The 15,652-nt window shown below is 35.9% G+C and overlaps 1 protein-coding gene across 1 annotated transcript in view; it reads right to left on the bottom strand.

Moving 5' to 3' along the window:
* Window positions 1–1,313: 1,313 nt before the first annotated feature.
* The window catches only part of LOC111861681, a 55,782-nt gene continuing 41,443 nt past the window's right edge, over window positions 1,314–15,652 (bottom strand). Inside the window, exons 3-10 of the mRNA XM_023846458.2 lie at window positions 13,347–13,442; window positions 9,588–9,856; window positions 9,139–9,333; window positions 8,060–8,452; window positions 7,065–7,477; window positions 5,781–5,947; window positions 4,892–5,113; window positions 1,314–3,752 (exon numbers count right to left, since the gene is read on the bottom strand). Of these exons, the coding sequence (XP_023702226.1) occupies window positions 3,511–3,752; window positions 4,892–5,113; window positions 5,781–5,947; window positions 7,065–7,477; window positions 8,060–8,452; window positions 9,139–9,333; window positions 9,588–9,856; window positions 13,347–13,442 (1,997 nt within the window). The 3' untranslated portion in view covers window positions 1,314–3,510. The remainder of the gene's footprint in view (window positions 3,753–4,891; window positions 5,114–5,780; window positions 5,948–7,064; window positions 7,478–8,059; window positions 8,453–9,138; window positions 9,334–9,587; window positions 9,857–13,346; window positions 13,443–15,652) is intronic.

Genomic DNA, 15,652 nt, shown 5'->3' with positions numbered 1-15,652 from the left:
TGCCCACACAGTGTATCTGTGTGTTCTATATGGTTCTCACAATAAACAGCGACTGTTTCCCTAAACAGCATTAACCGGTTGTGCTCTGTAGCAGAGATGTAATATTTCCTGTGAGGTACAGACTGAACATACTAAAACTCTGCATTCTGTCCACACAGTGTATCTGTGTGTTCCGTATGGTTCTCACAATAAACAGCGACCGTTCCCTTAAACAGCATTAACCGGTTGGGCTTTGTAGCAGGGAATTAATGTGCTTCCTGTGAGGTACGAACTAAATGTTCATATAATGTCTGGAAAAAAAATCAATCATGCTTACACTATGCTTATCCATTTACTGTTGTAAATTTGGCTTTATTATGGGTGAATATGGCAGAAAATCAGAATTGCTTAACAACTTTCAGTGAAAGTCTCCCATATTGAGTATTTAAAAAAATATCTGTCCAGCAGTAGGCACTGGTTCTGGTCACAGACAGGAAGACAGGACTTGCATATAAGATGTTCTCTTTCACTTTATAAAAAAACGCATGATTGGTTCATTGAAATAGATGCTCTTTAAAAAAATACAATTTAGGCTCAGTGCCTTGTATCGACTAGATTTTGGGTTGTGCAACTTATTGATAGTTAATGTAGGAAAATTTACTGTCAAGAGAGTAAAATAACATATTAAAAATATTTTTTCCTCTTATAACTGCTTTTTTTTTCTATTGTTATTGCTAGTGGGGTGGGACTAAGTCCCTTGTACTGTGGCCAGTTCTGGCCTATTGTAGCAGCCCCAGATGATAGGTGAGGGTGATTGTGGAGCAGTTGGTGGAATGAAGATTGGCAGGGGAAACCGAAGTAGTTGGAGAAAATCTGCCCCAGTGTCACTTTGTCCACCACAAATCCCTCTTGACCAGACCCGGGATTGAACCTGGGCCGCCACGGTGGGAAGCCAGCGACTAACCGCTTGAGCTATGGTGCGGCCTTAACTGCTCCTTACCAAGTGTTTTCAAGTTTGCTCTAAACAAAACAATATTGTATGTGGTCATTAATTCATTCATTGCACAGCATTAATGTTCTTACAGCTATGACAATACACCCAGTCCCTGATTAACACAAATTCGGTTTATCACAGTTTGTAAAGTAGGGTTTCTTGGTTAAACACAAATTCTCTCTCACATTACATCCCATTACATTATTTCTTATGGGAAATTTTTGTCTGACTAACACAAATTTACTCTACATGAAAGTTTTTAAAGAATGCATCCATCATGTTACACAAGGACTGAGCACTGTTGGATAGTGGATTTTTTTACTCTCAAAAGTTTTAAAAATACATGAAACACTGATGCAGTCTTTGTTTCACCTATTGTTTTAATATTATGACATAAAAATTAAATTGTATAGAAATAAATACGACAATCAGATAAATGTATGGCTTTATACATAGCGGAATGAATGTGTTCTGCAGTGTACTGGTGCAGCTTAGACAGCCAGCTCACTGCATGAGTTGGTGACAGCAGAATGTATTCAACCCACATTATTTACTTCTGGCTTATGTAATGATGCTAAACTATATAGCTTCACATGGTAGGACAATTAGCAAATAACAAATTGGAGATGTGGAAGGAAGTGATCATGGCCAATTTGAGATTTATCTAGGCATTTGCCAGGAGGGACTGAGGAAAGCCGCAAAAACTACAGTCAGTGTAGCTGGTTTGTGGGTCAAGATTTGAACCTTAAACTTCCTGTATACAAAGCAGTGATGTTACCCATTTTACTGTGACATTCAGTTCTCATCCTTTTTTTACGTATTTCACCCTGGGATTTGTTAAAACAAACTGCACTGAAATAATGGAATTTATTACTTATTGTGATAGTCCTAACAAGTCCCTTTGACAAATGGTATGTGGTTGCCAAGTGACTAAATGACAGTGAATATAGATTGACTTGCTCTGTAAGAACTGGTTGTGGTTGCCTATCAACCAAACCAGGAATGGAGGCCATACGATGGAAGGATTTTGTATGTAAGATGAATCAAATCTTGAATTCTTATTTAAGAAGTCCACCATAAGAAGTCCCATGAATGTCACAGATGACAATGCTCAAGCCTTTCCATTCCCTACCTTCTGTTCAGTTTTTCTCCAGCCTTCTGGGGTATATATCAGCCTACCATCAACATTCATGAGAACAGAATGGAAAGATGAATGGAGAAGAATATTAGGGAGTATGTTGGAGAAGGAACTGTAACAGCTGAAGGAAGATGTAGAGGGAACTGGTCTATAGGACTTCCTTCCATGGTTTTAGTATAGCTGCCACATTCTGCATAAATTCACCATTCTTGTCATGACACATAATTTTGATTCATATGAATAATAAAATCAGTTATTATCATTTGCTGTCACCATAACAATAATCTACATAGTTAATGAAAGTTAACTCTACCACAAGTACAAAATTGTTATTATTTGTGACTATACTTCATCACAGAAATTAAATATAATCATCTTCCACTTTATGGACGTATGTAGTAGTTCTGTTTTTGTCACCAACATGCGAAACTATCTTTAGTTCTGATAATCCACAAACATATAAGTAGTAGTTCTGTGATAATCACCAACACACAAAACATAACTTTATCTATGTTTATCATCAACACAAATAATATATTTATACACTCACACAATTTCATAGATCAAACACCAGCACAATATTAATTGTCTCAATGCTTACCTAAGATAAAATTGGTTGTTCTTTTTCTATACTTATTGGTCATATTTCCATATTTTATTATTTGCTGCTTTTGTATCTGTATGATCAAAACTGGTCATGCTTTCTTGCTGCCTGAATTGGCGTCACAATACTCAGGAAATATAAATGTAACTTCCATTATCCATTTTAACAATATACAAAAAAAGCTTGGTTCAGGTAACCACAAATTGAAAAATACAGCCCTTTAATACAGCTCTTTAATAGTTTAATATCAAGGGTTGGTATTTTCAAAATTTAAATTTAAAAATGTAAAACCTTAAATCAAGATAAAAGGTAAATTTGTCCTTGTACTTAATTAAATACGATGATATAGAGATGTATGGGGAATAGAAGCACAATTCCACACATTTTTAACCTTGGCACTAGAAGAAGATGAGTGGCCAGCTTCATGCCCCAGCCACATCATCCCTGAGGAAAGAACCCTCAGTACCCATTGGATAAGAAACTGGGTAAGCCTCAGATCCAGTTTGGAAGCTATTGATAAGGGAGAAATCATTTTCAACTATCAGAAACTGAAACCCAGTACCTCAGTTGTCCAACCTATAGCCTAGTCTCTATACAGATTGGGCTATCCCGGCTAATAAAATAAATTTGGATACAAATTAATACAATTTAGAATCGGTATGTTAATAATTTTGCTATATGGAGTAAGTGAAATGTGGCTCCACTTGTATCTGTGCAGAACTGTGCCAAACAGGACTCTCCATAACTCAATATTAATACCAGCATGTTTATAGTTTGATGTTCTATTGCAGAATCTTAATATCTGTGTTGAATCTTCTGGCCATCAGCTCCTGCATTATGGTACACTCGTAGAGGTGTGTATGTCCCATTAGTTGTTGGTCCAGATGGTACTCCCGGCTGAGATGGCGAACCCCTTGTACTTTTAGGAGCAAGGCAACGAGGTTTGAAACAACAGTGATATCCTATAAAGTAAATTGTTGCTACCACAGCAGCGGCCACTGCACCAGCTTGGTACAAGTATATGAGGGAGCCGGCACCTGATTGAGAAAGACGGAATGTTCCTTATGTCAGATTCAGTTACCTTAAATATGAATATTACCCTACCTTCATATTAATGCTGTTTTTGCTGACATAACTCAACATATTCCAGAACTGTTTTCTCATAAGATGCTTCCTAAATATTCTCTGTTTTAAGTATTGTCATTTGTAGTGAATATTATTACAACAGCCAATGAAAAGGTACACTTGAAATAAATGAAATATAATGTTAAAGAACTTCCATGGAAGTCAAATCTGCTACTTGTATTATACAGGCTGATTCACTCAGAGGAGGGTCCTTAATTAATAATTATATATGACACAGAAATTTACCAATGAAAATAGAACTTGGCAACACTGAGCTGGTGCCTGCCTGGAAAGAAATATTACCAACTGAACTAATGCATGCCATATTACATGAAGCATTTGTAAACATGCAGTGTCACATCAGCCTGTCTCTCCAGGCAGAGGGAAATCAATTTCAGCATCTTCTCTAAGCGAGCTGTCTCTTACTTACTTACTCATGGAGCTGAGCCCTTCTGGAGGAGCTGCCAATTCTGCAGCTACTCAAGAATTTCCCAGCATTTTATGGAACCCGAAGGTTCATTGCAGTGTTCACAAGAACCCTCTACTGGTCCCTATCCCGAGCCAGATCTGTCCAATCCATACCATCCCATCCTGTCTCTCTAAGATCCATTCTAATATTGTCCACCCACCTACGCCTTGGTCTTCCCTGTGGTCTCTTTCCTTCTGGCTTTCCCACAATATCCTACACGCATTCCTCATCTCTCCCATTTGTGCTACATGACCAGCCCACCTCATCCTCCTTGACTTGATCATTCTAATTATACTTGGAGAAGAGTACAAGTTATGAAGCTCCTCATTATGCAGTTTTAAGCAAGCTGTCTGTACATGGTAAATTATTGCATGTCTTATAATCATTCCATATACAGATGTTACATTTCAAAAAAATGTTCTTTTTAAATTCATATTTATCTACATTACAGCAACTGACATCATAGACACACAACAACACTAATCTAACTATACTTTTATCTCCAGTTTGTGTTCAGTCTTGTTGAGAAAAAATTGTTAGACATTGTCAAGGAAAAACTAATGAGATTGTAGATGTACTCACCACTCTCACCAGAAGACAGAGCTCCGGCAATGATGGAACCAATAGAACGTCCAATGCAGAAGTGCGCGGCTACAGCCAATCCTTGCCCTGTGGCTGTGAGATGGCGTGGAACAAGGTGACGTAGGTATAGGATTGCAGCTAACCATGCTAAGCTCAGAGTCAGAAATTCCAGAGCTTCACAGCAAAGTAGTAACCACCATGGACTCCAGAGGGCATATAGTGCTGTAACGAAGCAGACAGCTCTGAGAGAGATGGCATAGTGATAACACTCTAGACTTGTATGCAGGAGGTGCTTCATTTGAATCTTGCCCAGGAATGCTATCCCAACAGGTTTCCTTTTTAAGTTGTCCTCAGTTTCTCCACACAAGCACCAGAATAGCACCCCATTGGACCCATAATTTCTTGCTGAGGACTAAAGATACATATTTGTGTATGTATGTAAATATATTTAATAATTTTTAGCTTTTGAAGCTTAAGGAATGGAAATTAAATAATAAAACTTAAAAGTAAAATATTAAATATACATTAATATAGTATCACAGTGCAAAGTTGTATTATATTTTGAATTGTATTTATTTCTGACTGCACAACTTCTGTATAGATATACTACATGCTATTGATCTACCACGTGTTTTGGCCTTTCAATCATCATCAGGACAGGAATACATTGAATAAAAATGTTCTATGGCTGTCAACTGTTGGTTAAAAACACTAATGTTTCAGGTACCATCTCTGTCCCCATCGTGAGTCTGACAGCAGACATCAGACCCTACTGTCATGGCTGATAGCACAAGAAGTTCTTGTCTACTTCAGCTGCCATGTAAAATTCAAATCTTACATATAACTGCATCATAATAATGTGAACAAATTCAGCAGAAATTGGGTGTACCTGTGTAACGAACAATGTAGAAGATGAACGCAATGATGAGGAGGTTGGAGTGACCACAGTAATTCACCACTTGCTCTGAGAACCACATAACAGGTACAGCAGGTAGAGCTCCTGCAGTCAGCGTGAGGCAGAGAAGCAGTTCGGAACCCATCAGTTCGTTCAGGTGCCTACAGCAACACAGTCACTTCTACAGGGATCTCATGATGATATGTTACACTTAATGTTACTTTGTTTCAGGACTTTGTCCTCCACCTCAGTATTCTAAACTAACAGAACATTTCAGAAACTAGATTTGTTTCTATCCTGAGATGGAAATTTGGGGAGGTGCGTGGTCAGTTGTGTCCAGTCATTGAAACTTACATCAGCTCTTGGATGTAGGCTGTGTAGTGGGTGAGATTAGCTTAGCTGGACCTAACTGAGTAGGGAACAGGTTTGAGCCTTGAAGATGGAGGCAGTATGCTCCATTGAAATGTTGGCAATTGTATACCAGACTACATGGCATCCAATTCTAGAAGATGGCAGTCGTAAAGTATAACATTTTGTATTTATTAACTACTAGTATTAATTTTATTGACGGGACATGTTCTTCATGTTCATTAGAATATTCTGCTTTGATAGGTACAGCAGCAGAATGTTTCAATAAGAGCTAGTTTTCATATTTCACATCATTCTAACACAGCTGCAATGTTTCTCTGTCAAAATCTGTACTTTTAATTTTGTGCAAAATTTGCTAAATAACAGTCACTTATTTAAACATACTAAAAATAATATTTATATTTATGGTAAATGGATGCAAGTCATGATGATGATAAGGTCTAAAAGTTTGTGATATTATGTTTCTGGTCATTATCCTGTTACTTATCTAAGGCACCATCATGTTTTTATTTAAAAACACGTTTTGGAGACTTGATTCTGTCTCCATCTTCAGGCAAAACCTACTCAGTTGGGCCCAATCAATTGTGTTTTAGATAAAAGAACAGGACGATGGATAATGTCCAGAGCTAGCCTCAATCACTGGTCCAGTGATTGAGGCTAGCTCTTTCTAACGGACCCAACAGAATAGGTGTTTTCCTTCACCTGAGGACAGAAACAGATCCAGTTTCCGAAACGTCGTGTTTTTATTAATTTCCTTAAAAACCAGGACGATGGATAAAGTCCAGAAACCCAATATATCAGTGTGTTATACACCATTGTCAGAATCCTATAGTAACTACATGATAATGATTGTGTGGTTAAAACATGCTTGCATTTAATAAGATAACAGTCATCAAAAATAGGACTTACCATGGCAAGTATGAATCAAGGGCGCTCCAGAATATCCCCAGTAAAATAAGTATAAGTGTAAGTGCAGCAAGTTCCCAGCTGTACCGACGAACTCCCAGGATTACCGATCCTCGGGCATGCCACCACCATTCTGGCTGTCCAAGTGGCAAAGACTTGGCAAAGATAACCACTACTGATGCACAGATCATCAGTATGGCACAGCTAACAAACTGCAACCAGTAATATGGCTGTCCAAGTTCCAGCACTGTGAGAAATCCCATGATGACACCACTGAGGGCTAGCCCTACCCACCCCCATGCCAACTGTCGACCCACATCACCACTTCCAATGCTAGTCTCATGTGTTGCCACCACAGTGATGGCCGCCAGTAGAGCCAGGGCAGCAGTAGGAAATATATCTGCTATTGATCGCACCTGCGAAGAACAACAGATACTCTGAAGAGTTATCTCATGTACATCAGGCTCACACATATTCAGATAAAAGGTAAAACATCATGCTTGAAGGCTAATTGAATATTTAATTTATCACATAGTTTCACACTATTAATAAATAATGGTTCCATGGTTTATATTGTATGGGTCATATTGGCAGATTCTTTGGGCTCATGATGTTAATTTACAGGTTGGAAACATAAATATAATGAAGAAAAATTAAAAAGCTCTATTAGATGCTAGTAAGGACATCACTCTAGAACTGACTGCAGAGGAAACTAAGTATACGTTCACATCTCATTACCGCAATACAGGATACCATCAAAATAATAAAGAAGTTCATTAATTAGAGGTCACTTTCTGCTGGGATGTGAAGTCATGTAATCTGATAGAAGGATAAAAATATTTTGGATGAACCTGCTGATTTCTTCCTCTTCTATCCAAAGCTGTTCCACACTGGAATGTTTTTACCTGCCTACAAGACTACATGGTGCCACAAACAAAAGACTGCAATATGAATTTCAACATTTGATACAGAATCTTTTAATTTTGACATATACTCACAACCAGATATGTCCAGAATGTGACAGTTGGGTTGCCTCTGATCCTTTGACATGGGCTACCTGCTAAGAGATTGCCATCACCCTCTTGGTCAACATCACAGCGTACTATGCAAGTTTTATTATCCATCCTGCCTGGAAGATTTGCTGGGATGCGGCAGGAGAAATTCTTGCTGCTTCCGCCAATTATATCATAGTGACAGTATTGTCCTTTTGGATTTAATTCTTGACTATACAGACTTATGTTAACAGAAACTCTTTTACTGTATCTTGTGTATACTTTGCAATTGGTTGCACCATCTGAATCTGTATAGCAAAGATGAGGTGGCTCTGGAAATATGGAATCGTTTACTTGACGTCGTTCACGTACATCATCACCGTCTTCCAGGAACTGATCCTTGTAAAAAGAAAAGAGTGGCAATTATACAGAGGGAGTTAAAGGTAGAATTCACAAACCCTACCTTCCAATTTCCAGGTGTGGAAAAGAGAAATAAATTTACATTAATGACTCTCTGTGATGACGATATCTGTAGTTACTTCATTCTTATGCATCTGTACATAAATATATGAAATATTGAGCTGATCAATTCTACATGTTGGCACCTTGTTTTGTACAGGAGTTTGTCATCCGTCTGCTCTTGTCCATTATTTAAGCTACAAGATATGTTATGTACTGGAGTTGTAAACATATTTTAAAATATTATTTCAAAGATTTTAATAAAAAAAAATTTATTATAATTCTGACCTATTATAATACTCATAAGATGTTAATCGAAGGTTTCTGAAACTGTGGGTCATGACCCACTCTATAGGGGGCACCAGGTTTTGAAGAATTATTTAAAATACAGATGTATCCATACAGATTTTCTTCAAGCCAGTAAGATTTAATACAGGTGCTTTCATGTATTATTTTAGAGAGTGATGGTGCCACAAAGTCTGAGAAATCATGACTTAATCCAAATACCGCAATAAAAATCACAGTTTCTTTCACAACTACCTGGCAATTTCTCTGCTTAAAATTAATATCAAAACAAAAGAGCATATAGCTCTGTCATTAAGGTGTAAAATTCTCATGATATTTACATCATCCAGGTCGTCAGGAGAGACTTCTAATGAAGGTTCATTAGTGTCACCACTGCCTTCCATATCTGCATCCAGATCTAGGGTTTCTTCAGTTGTTGTACTCATACTATGCATCTCCAGCATGTCAAGTTTTCCTATTTCTGCATGCTCAGATTCACAGTCATACTGGCAGTTCACAAGGTTCAGTTCCCCTACCTATAGCAGAAGAACAGTAACATACTATACAGTCTGAACTACTGACACTCGTTAAATAAACCAAGCAGTGAGTACACTTTGGTATATTAAATTTAGATAAATTTATGCTTCAAAGGGTTAATGAGTATTATTCAACTTTTCAAGATTTATATTTGTCCCTCACGATGCACAACATCACAGTTTACACTTGCCACATTATTGAGCCTGGAAGCAAGGGAATTGGTTTCTCATGATGATACAGTGAGATAACCAACCTCATCTGTGTCCCATGAATGACAGGCAGGGTCATTACACCTCTCATGGTGAAGTAGTGCCCTCTCTGGACCACATATGAAAGACACAGTAGGCTTATGATCTGAGTCAAACCGGGTAACAGTTGGGATGCACAAGAGGAGGGCATAGAACACTGCTGCCAACAGCATGATAAGCACCAACATCACTCGTATACCACGTCCATTGCTGGCCCGAAGTCCACTCAGTCGATCTGCTAATGGGCATGCCAACCATGGACCGAGAAGAGCCACTATAGAGAATGGAAAACCACAAATCATAAATTTCACATTACACCATAGTTCATGATGTCTTAATGTTATTAAAATTAGTGTGAGTGTGCTTATATGTGTTTTTAGTCAAATGATGATGTTAGGTTCCTCTGGGGATGTTGAACAATGAACTTTTATTACAGAGCTGACTCAGGAATGAACAGGTAATAATGAACGGGCTCTATGTATAGAACATTTTTAGAGGTCATAATTTTTACTCCAGTCACTTCTAAACTCAAAAGAGATTTCCACATGATTTGCAGTACCAGTATGTAAGACTTGACTTCATAAACTGTTTCTCACTCCATAAACTCTCAGTTGGAATAGGTAGTTGCTGAGCTTCAAAATAGGAACCTCCTAGTTTAAAGCCAGTTTAGTGCAAGACACAAATCTAGGGCAAATATTGATATTATGATTTTTATGTTATGGTTTCTGCTGTGTATGCAAATTCTAAGGTTTTGTACCATCACACAACAAACATGGGTTTGATTAACATATGATAAGCAATTGAATCAAATACTGTTATTACAGTATTAGTATTGTGTTTGATTCAATCACTTATTACACACTAATCAAACCCACGTTTGTTGTGTGATGGCCCAAAACCCCAGAATTCATATTATGAATAATTATAACATGAAGTCACATCTAAATATAAGTACAAAATGATATGATGTTAATACTGAAATCAGTACAGACTCTAACCCTTTGTATATTCTCATACTATTGATACTAGACAAACACAAGATTTGTATATACCTCAAGCTAATTTAACTATTTATCAAAAAGGAGTTTATTATGCGGGTATAAAAATATTCAATAAATTGTCCATAGACATCAAGGACACATCTAATAATTTTAAAAAGTTTAAGGTTGTACTAAGGCATTTCTTGAAAACTCATACATTTTATACTGTGGATAAATATCTAAATAGATAATTTGTATTATTGGTGTATTCATTGTACTGTCTAGTTATGTAATATTTATGGATGTGTTCCATGCTCTATATTACTTTATGATATGTTCTATATCCATCTTTGGATCTCTTAAACTTACAATAAATACAAATACAAAAATAATTAAGGCCTTGGATTTTTTACTGAAACAAATGGTGATGCTATATTCACTGTTTCTGGCAATAAATTATCTTCATTTACATTGTTTCAGTTCAAAATGAAGCCTACAAATTCAGTTAACAGAGCCAATATCATTTGCCAAAAATTAGTGTGGATTGAAATTGTGCAACATATAGAAATTAAGAAAATGGGAAGATGAATGCTATTGTATTTGTTTGCAGAAATAATAATAATTTTATTTAACATTCATCACAGTTACAAACTGTAACTCTCAAACAAGTCACATACATATACAACTTTTCCGGTCTAATTGGCCTCCTGCCCAATCGATTGAACGTCATCATATATCACATAACATAACATTCAGTTACAATTAAAATCACACTCTCGGTATAATTAAAATATATTAGGTACAATCAAATTAAGACTACCTTCCATTATAAAAAACAAGGTCATCTTACTATATATATCTTAATTACCACCGTCATATTCTTAAACTTAAAACCTATTATATCAAAATAATCCACAAAAGATAAAATTCAATTTAGATAACGATTAATTAATTTGGAGTGCAATCTCTTTTAAGACTTCCATTCCCTTTATAGGCTGAATCATATTAAAAACTTCATCTAATTACCAGTCATTTTATTTACACTTAAATCTATTTATCAAGGAGAATCTTATTTGTTTAACTGTCCTTCTGAAAGGAACTCATGCAAATTATACAATGGGTGTTCCAGTAAATATCTTTTGAGTCTATGTAGGAATTCTCTATCTGCTTTTACCATTCTTAGTTCCAAAGGCAGTCTATTATAAAGCTTAATAGCCATATTTGTAACACCATTCTCATATGTTAAGGTATGATAACTTTGCACGTGAAGGTCTTCTTTCTGTCTCGTGTCATACTTATGTATGTCAGAGTTTTTTGTGGTCTAAATGTTATATTTCTTGAAATAACATAACACCTTTAAAATACACAAAGATGGTACCATTAAAATCTTTAATTATCTAAATATAGGTCTACATGATGTTCTTTTTGTTATCTCTTTCATTATTTGAAGAACCCTTTTTGCAAAATCAGAATTTTATTACTTTCACTTTCTCCCCCCCCCCCAAATATCAAACCATAACTTATTTGAGATTGCAATTTAGCAAAGTACACATTCCTAAGGACATATGGGCTTACTTCGCCTTTCAAAGCTTTAATAACGTAACACACCTTACTGAGCTTTGTACAGACCAACTGAATATGAATGTTCCATTTTAATTTGTGGGTTAAATTAATACCAAGAAACCTAAACTGTGCTGTATAATTAATTATTATATTTTTAAAGGTAATTACTGGCTCAATGCAATCTTGTAGTTTATTCATATGGAAATACATTGCTATAGTCTTCTCATTATTTATTACCATATTATTCATTGAAAACCAAGATTCGAGTTGCTTCATTACCTTATCTATTTTGTCTTGAAGAATATTTTTGTTCTTTTCTATTACCAGTATACTGGTATCATCTGCAAATAGCACCACTTCCCCGTTAGTTATATGGAGGGGTAGTTCATTTATGCAAATCAAAAACAAAAACGGGCCCAAGGTTGACCCTTGTGGAATCCCTACCTTTACATTCCTTATTTTTGAATTAAAATGAGTCATACAGTCCCTGCTGCCCTTAGAAATTAATTCCACATATTGTGCCCTCAGTGTTAGATATGATTTTAGCCAGGCATTCGTTTGCCCTTTTATCCCATAATGCTCTAATTTTTCTAGCAAAATATCATGGTTAATAACATCATAAGCCTTTGTTAAATCAAAGAAAATACCCACTGGTAGTAATTTCTTATCCAAAGCTTCTTGTATCTTCCTGATACATGACTGACACGCTAATATTGTTGATTTATCTTTTGAAATCCATATTGTTTTTCAGTTAATATTTTAAATTTAGCTGTAAAGGACACCAGTCTATTGTATACTATTTTTTCCAAGATTTTTTAGAATACCGATAGCACCGATATAGGTCTATAGTTACTCGCTTCATGTTTGTTTCCTCTTTTATAAACTGGCTTGATCTTTGCAATTTTCAATAAATCAAGGAAAACGCCTTGATTTATTGATTCATTAAATATAAAACTGAGTAGTTTTTTTATACTTGAGATACATATTTTTATAAGAAAATCTGGGATTCCATCAGCTCCTTGAGGCTTTGCCCTTTAATTTAGATGCTTCTATGACAGTTTCTTCTTCTGAGGTGTGTTCCAATGGAAGATACCTATGCTAGAAACTGAAAAGACAGTTTTGAAAATATACATAATATGTGTAGAAAAAGGGTGTGGCATTCTAACGGCGCCTACATATTATGTAAATGTTCATATAACTAATAATGAAATTGAAACTTACCTAGGGGAGCAACTGCAGAGACAATTTGGGATTCAGTTACTGTAAGGCCCACTTTACGCATGTGTAGAGGTAAGAATGGAAAGATACACCCAATACCTGGAAACAAAAAAAAAAGTTAATAACTGAAAAGTGAAATGTACTAAAACTTTTGTCAGCTTATTTTAAAATTTATATTCTTTGCATGATATTGACTTAGAAGGTGCAGAATGCCATCACTTTTCTTCAGCTCTCATACTTCATTTGTTACAGTGACTATTACAGGTAGAATAATGTTCTTCTAACCTGAATTTGGAACTGTCTATTCAATATGTGATTAATAAAAATGTAAAAAAAAAAAATACAAATTAATATGGGTATTGCCATGAAGAATCAAGGGTGGATTAATACTTACAGATATGTGCTCCCTTGCACCCAAATAAATTATAAATATTTCATAGATATTAACATTTCCAAACTCTTTTAGATTTCATTATGTTAATGAGAGGCGTTATATCAACCAAAGTGAAGGGTGAACATACCATGCCAGTATGCAGGGCTTACTGTTGGTAGTAAGAAGTTTAGGGAAATTGGTTGTGATAATGTTGGTTGGACTTGGCTTGCTTGAGCTTTTGCTGATTGTGGATAGGAGCTAATTTGGGTCTCTCACTGTGTCACTAGTTCAACACCAAACTGCACAAGGTTAGTTAATATTTTCTCTATGTAGAATATCTGCCCGCTCATTCACTTAACATGACTTGCATGCTCATCTATGTTCAGGTATTACATTACCACACACCTTTCCTCCTTGTCAATGCTTTTAATCAGTTTTAATATGAGTGCTATACCTTTAGGAGATTTTACTTATTTTTTAGACACCTACAATCCTTCCAGATCTTGTGAAAGTACTTTGAAAATATTAGAAAACAATTTTTGGCCCAATTGGCAATAATACTAAGTGTAATGTTTTCACACAATTCTTGCAGTAAAAGTAGGGTTAAATTCTTACAGTTAACTGGTGTGAAAGAAAAACAGTTAGTAATATACTTCATCAGGAGGTATATGGAGCAGGCTTTAATTGTTATCATTTTATATTTTCATTGTAATGGTATGCAACTACTTGTGACATAATTTCCTTTCATGAATTACTTCCAGTCTTCAGTATAAACTTAACTGAAATGGCAATTGTTTCGAAATTGGTATTTTGAGAACACAGGATGAATAATTGTGTTCGTCTATAACGTCTCAAATGATTGTAGTAAATATCTGTCCCCTCTGTACATTTCAAAATTGTGCCACTAGAAACTAATATTTATAATTTAAAACATCAGTTCTTTTAATGTAGAATCGAAATGGAATCCCTATAAACTTGTGTACTTACCAGTCAAAAATATAAATTTTATATTAGTACTATTAACAATTGTTTCTCTACATGTTGGTTTACAGGTGAATATTCCATTTCCATATTTCAGTATTTATCACAACATATCTGAGTATTTAAGGTAAACCTCAATTAAGAAAACTGTGTTCAGAAGGAATTGAACCATAGAACTTTCAATTGCAGGCAGCCTTCAGATAAACATTGCTATTGAGCAACCTGACCCAGTGGTAACATGAATGACTTATATTCAGAAGGTGTTGGTTCCAATTTTGACTTGGACAGTGACTAACTATCCCAACTGAGGTATTTTTGTGGTTCTTCTGCCCTTCAAGGAGAATGCTGTTAATTTACCTCAGTTACACCATGATCACTTCCATGCACACCCTTCCCAATTCATTATTCACCAACTGTTCTGTGGTTATCCTGTTCAACCAGGAAAATGATGCCAATTTGATTAAGTTAAACCATGGTCATGCCCTTCCAAATTCGTTATTCACCAACTGTCCTGTGGTTATCCTGCCCAGCCAGGAAAATGATGCCAATCTACTTAAGTTAAACCATGGTCATGCCCTTCCCAATTCATTATTCACCAACTGTCCTGTGGTTATCCTGTCCAACCAGGAAAATGATGCCAATTTACTTAAGTTAAACCATGATCATGCCCTTCCAAATTCGTTATTCACCAACTACCCTAAAATTTAATTGTGCTGTAGTCTGAGCTACTGACAGGTTCCTTAAATAAACAATTGATAGACATAGGAAAGTGGTGAAAAATGGCTTTCTTACTACAGTCAGGTTTCATTCCTGCTTAAGCAAAATCTATGGTAGTAGAATGTTAGCACTGCTACACATGAGAACACCACCATTGGAGACAGTTCAATCTATCTAGTCATGCACCATCATATATTGATCAGACAACCTCTTCATTTTTTATGTCTATTTCCCAGAA

This window comes from Cryptotermes secundus, unplaced genomic scaffold, assembly GCF_002891405.2.
Source record: "Cryptotermes secundus unplaced genomic scaffold, Csec_1.0 scaffold136, whole genome shotgun sequence".
NCBI lineage: Eukaryota > Metazoa > Arthropoda > Insecta > Blattodea > Kalotermitidae > Cryptotermes > Cryptotermes secundus.
The sequence above is the reverse complement of the archived record's forward strand: the minus strand, read 5'-3'. Positions and strand labels throughout refer to the sequence as shown.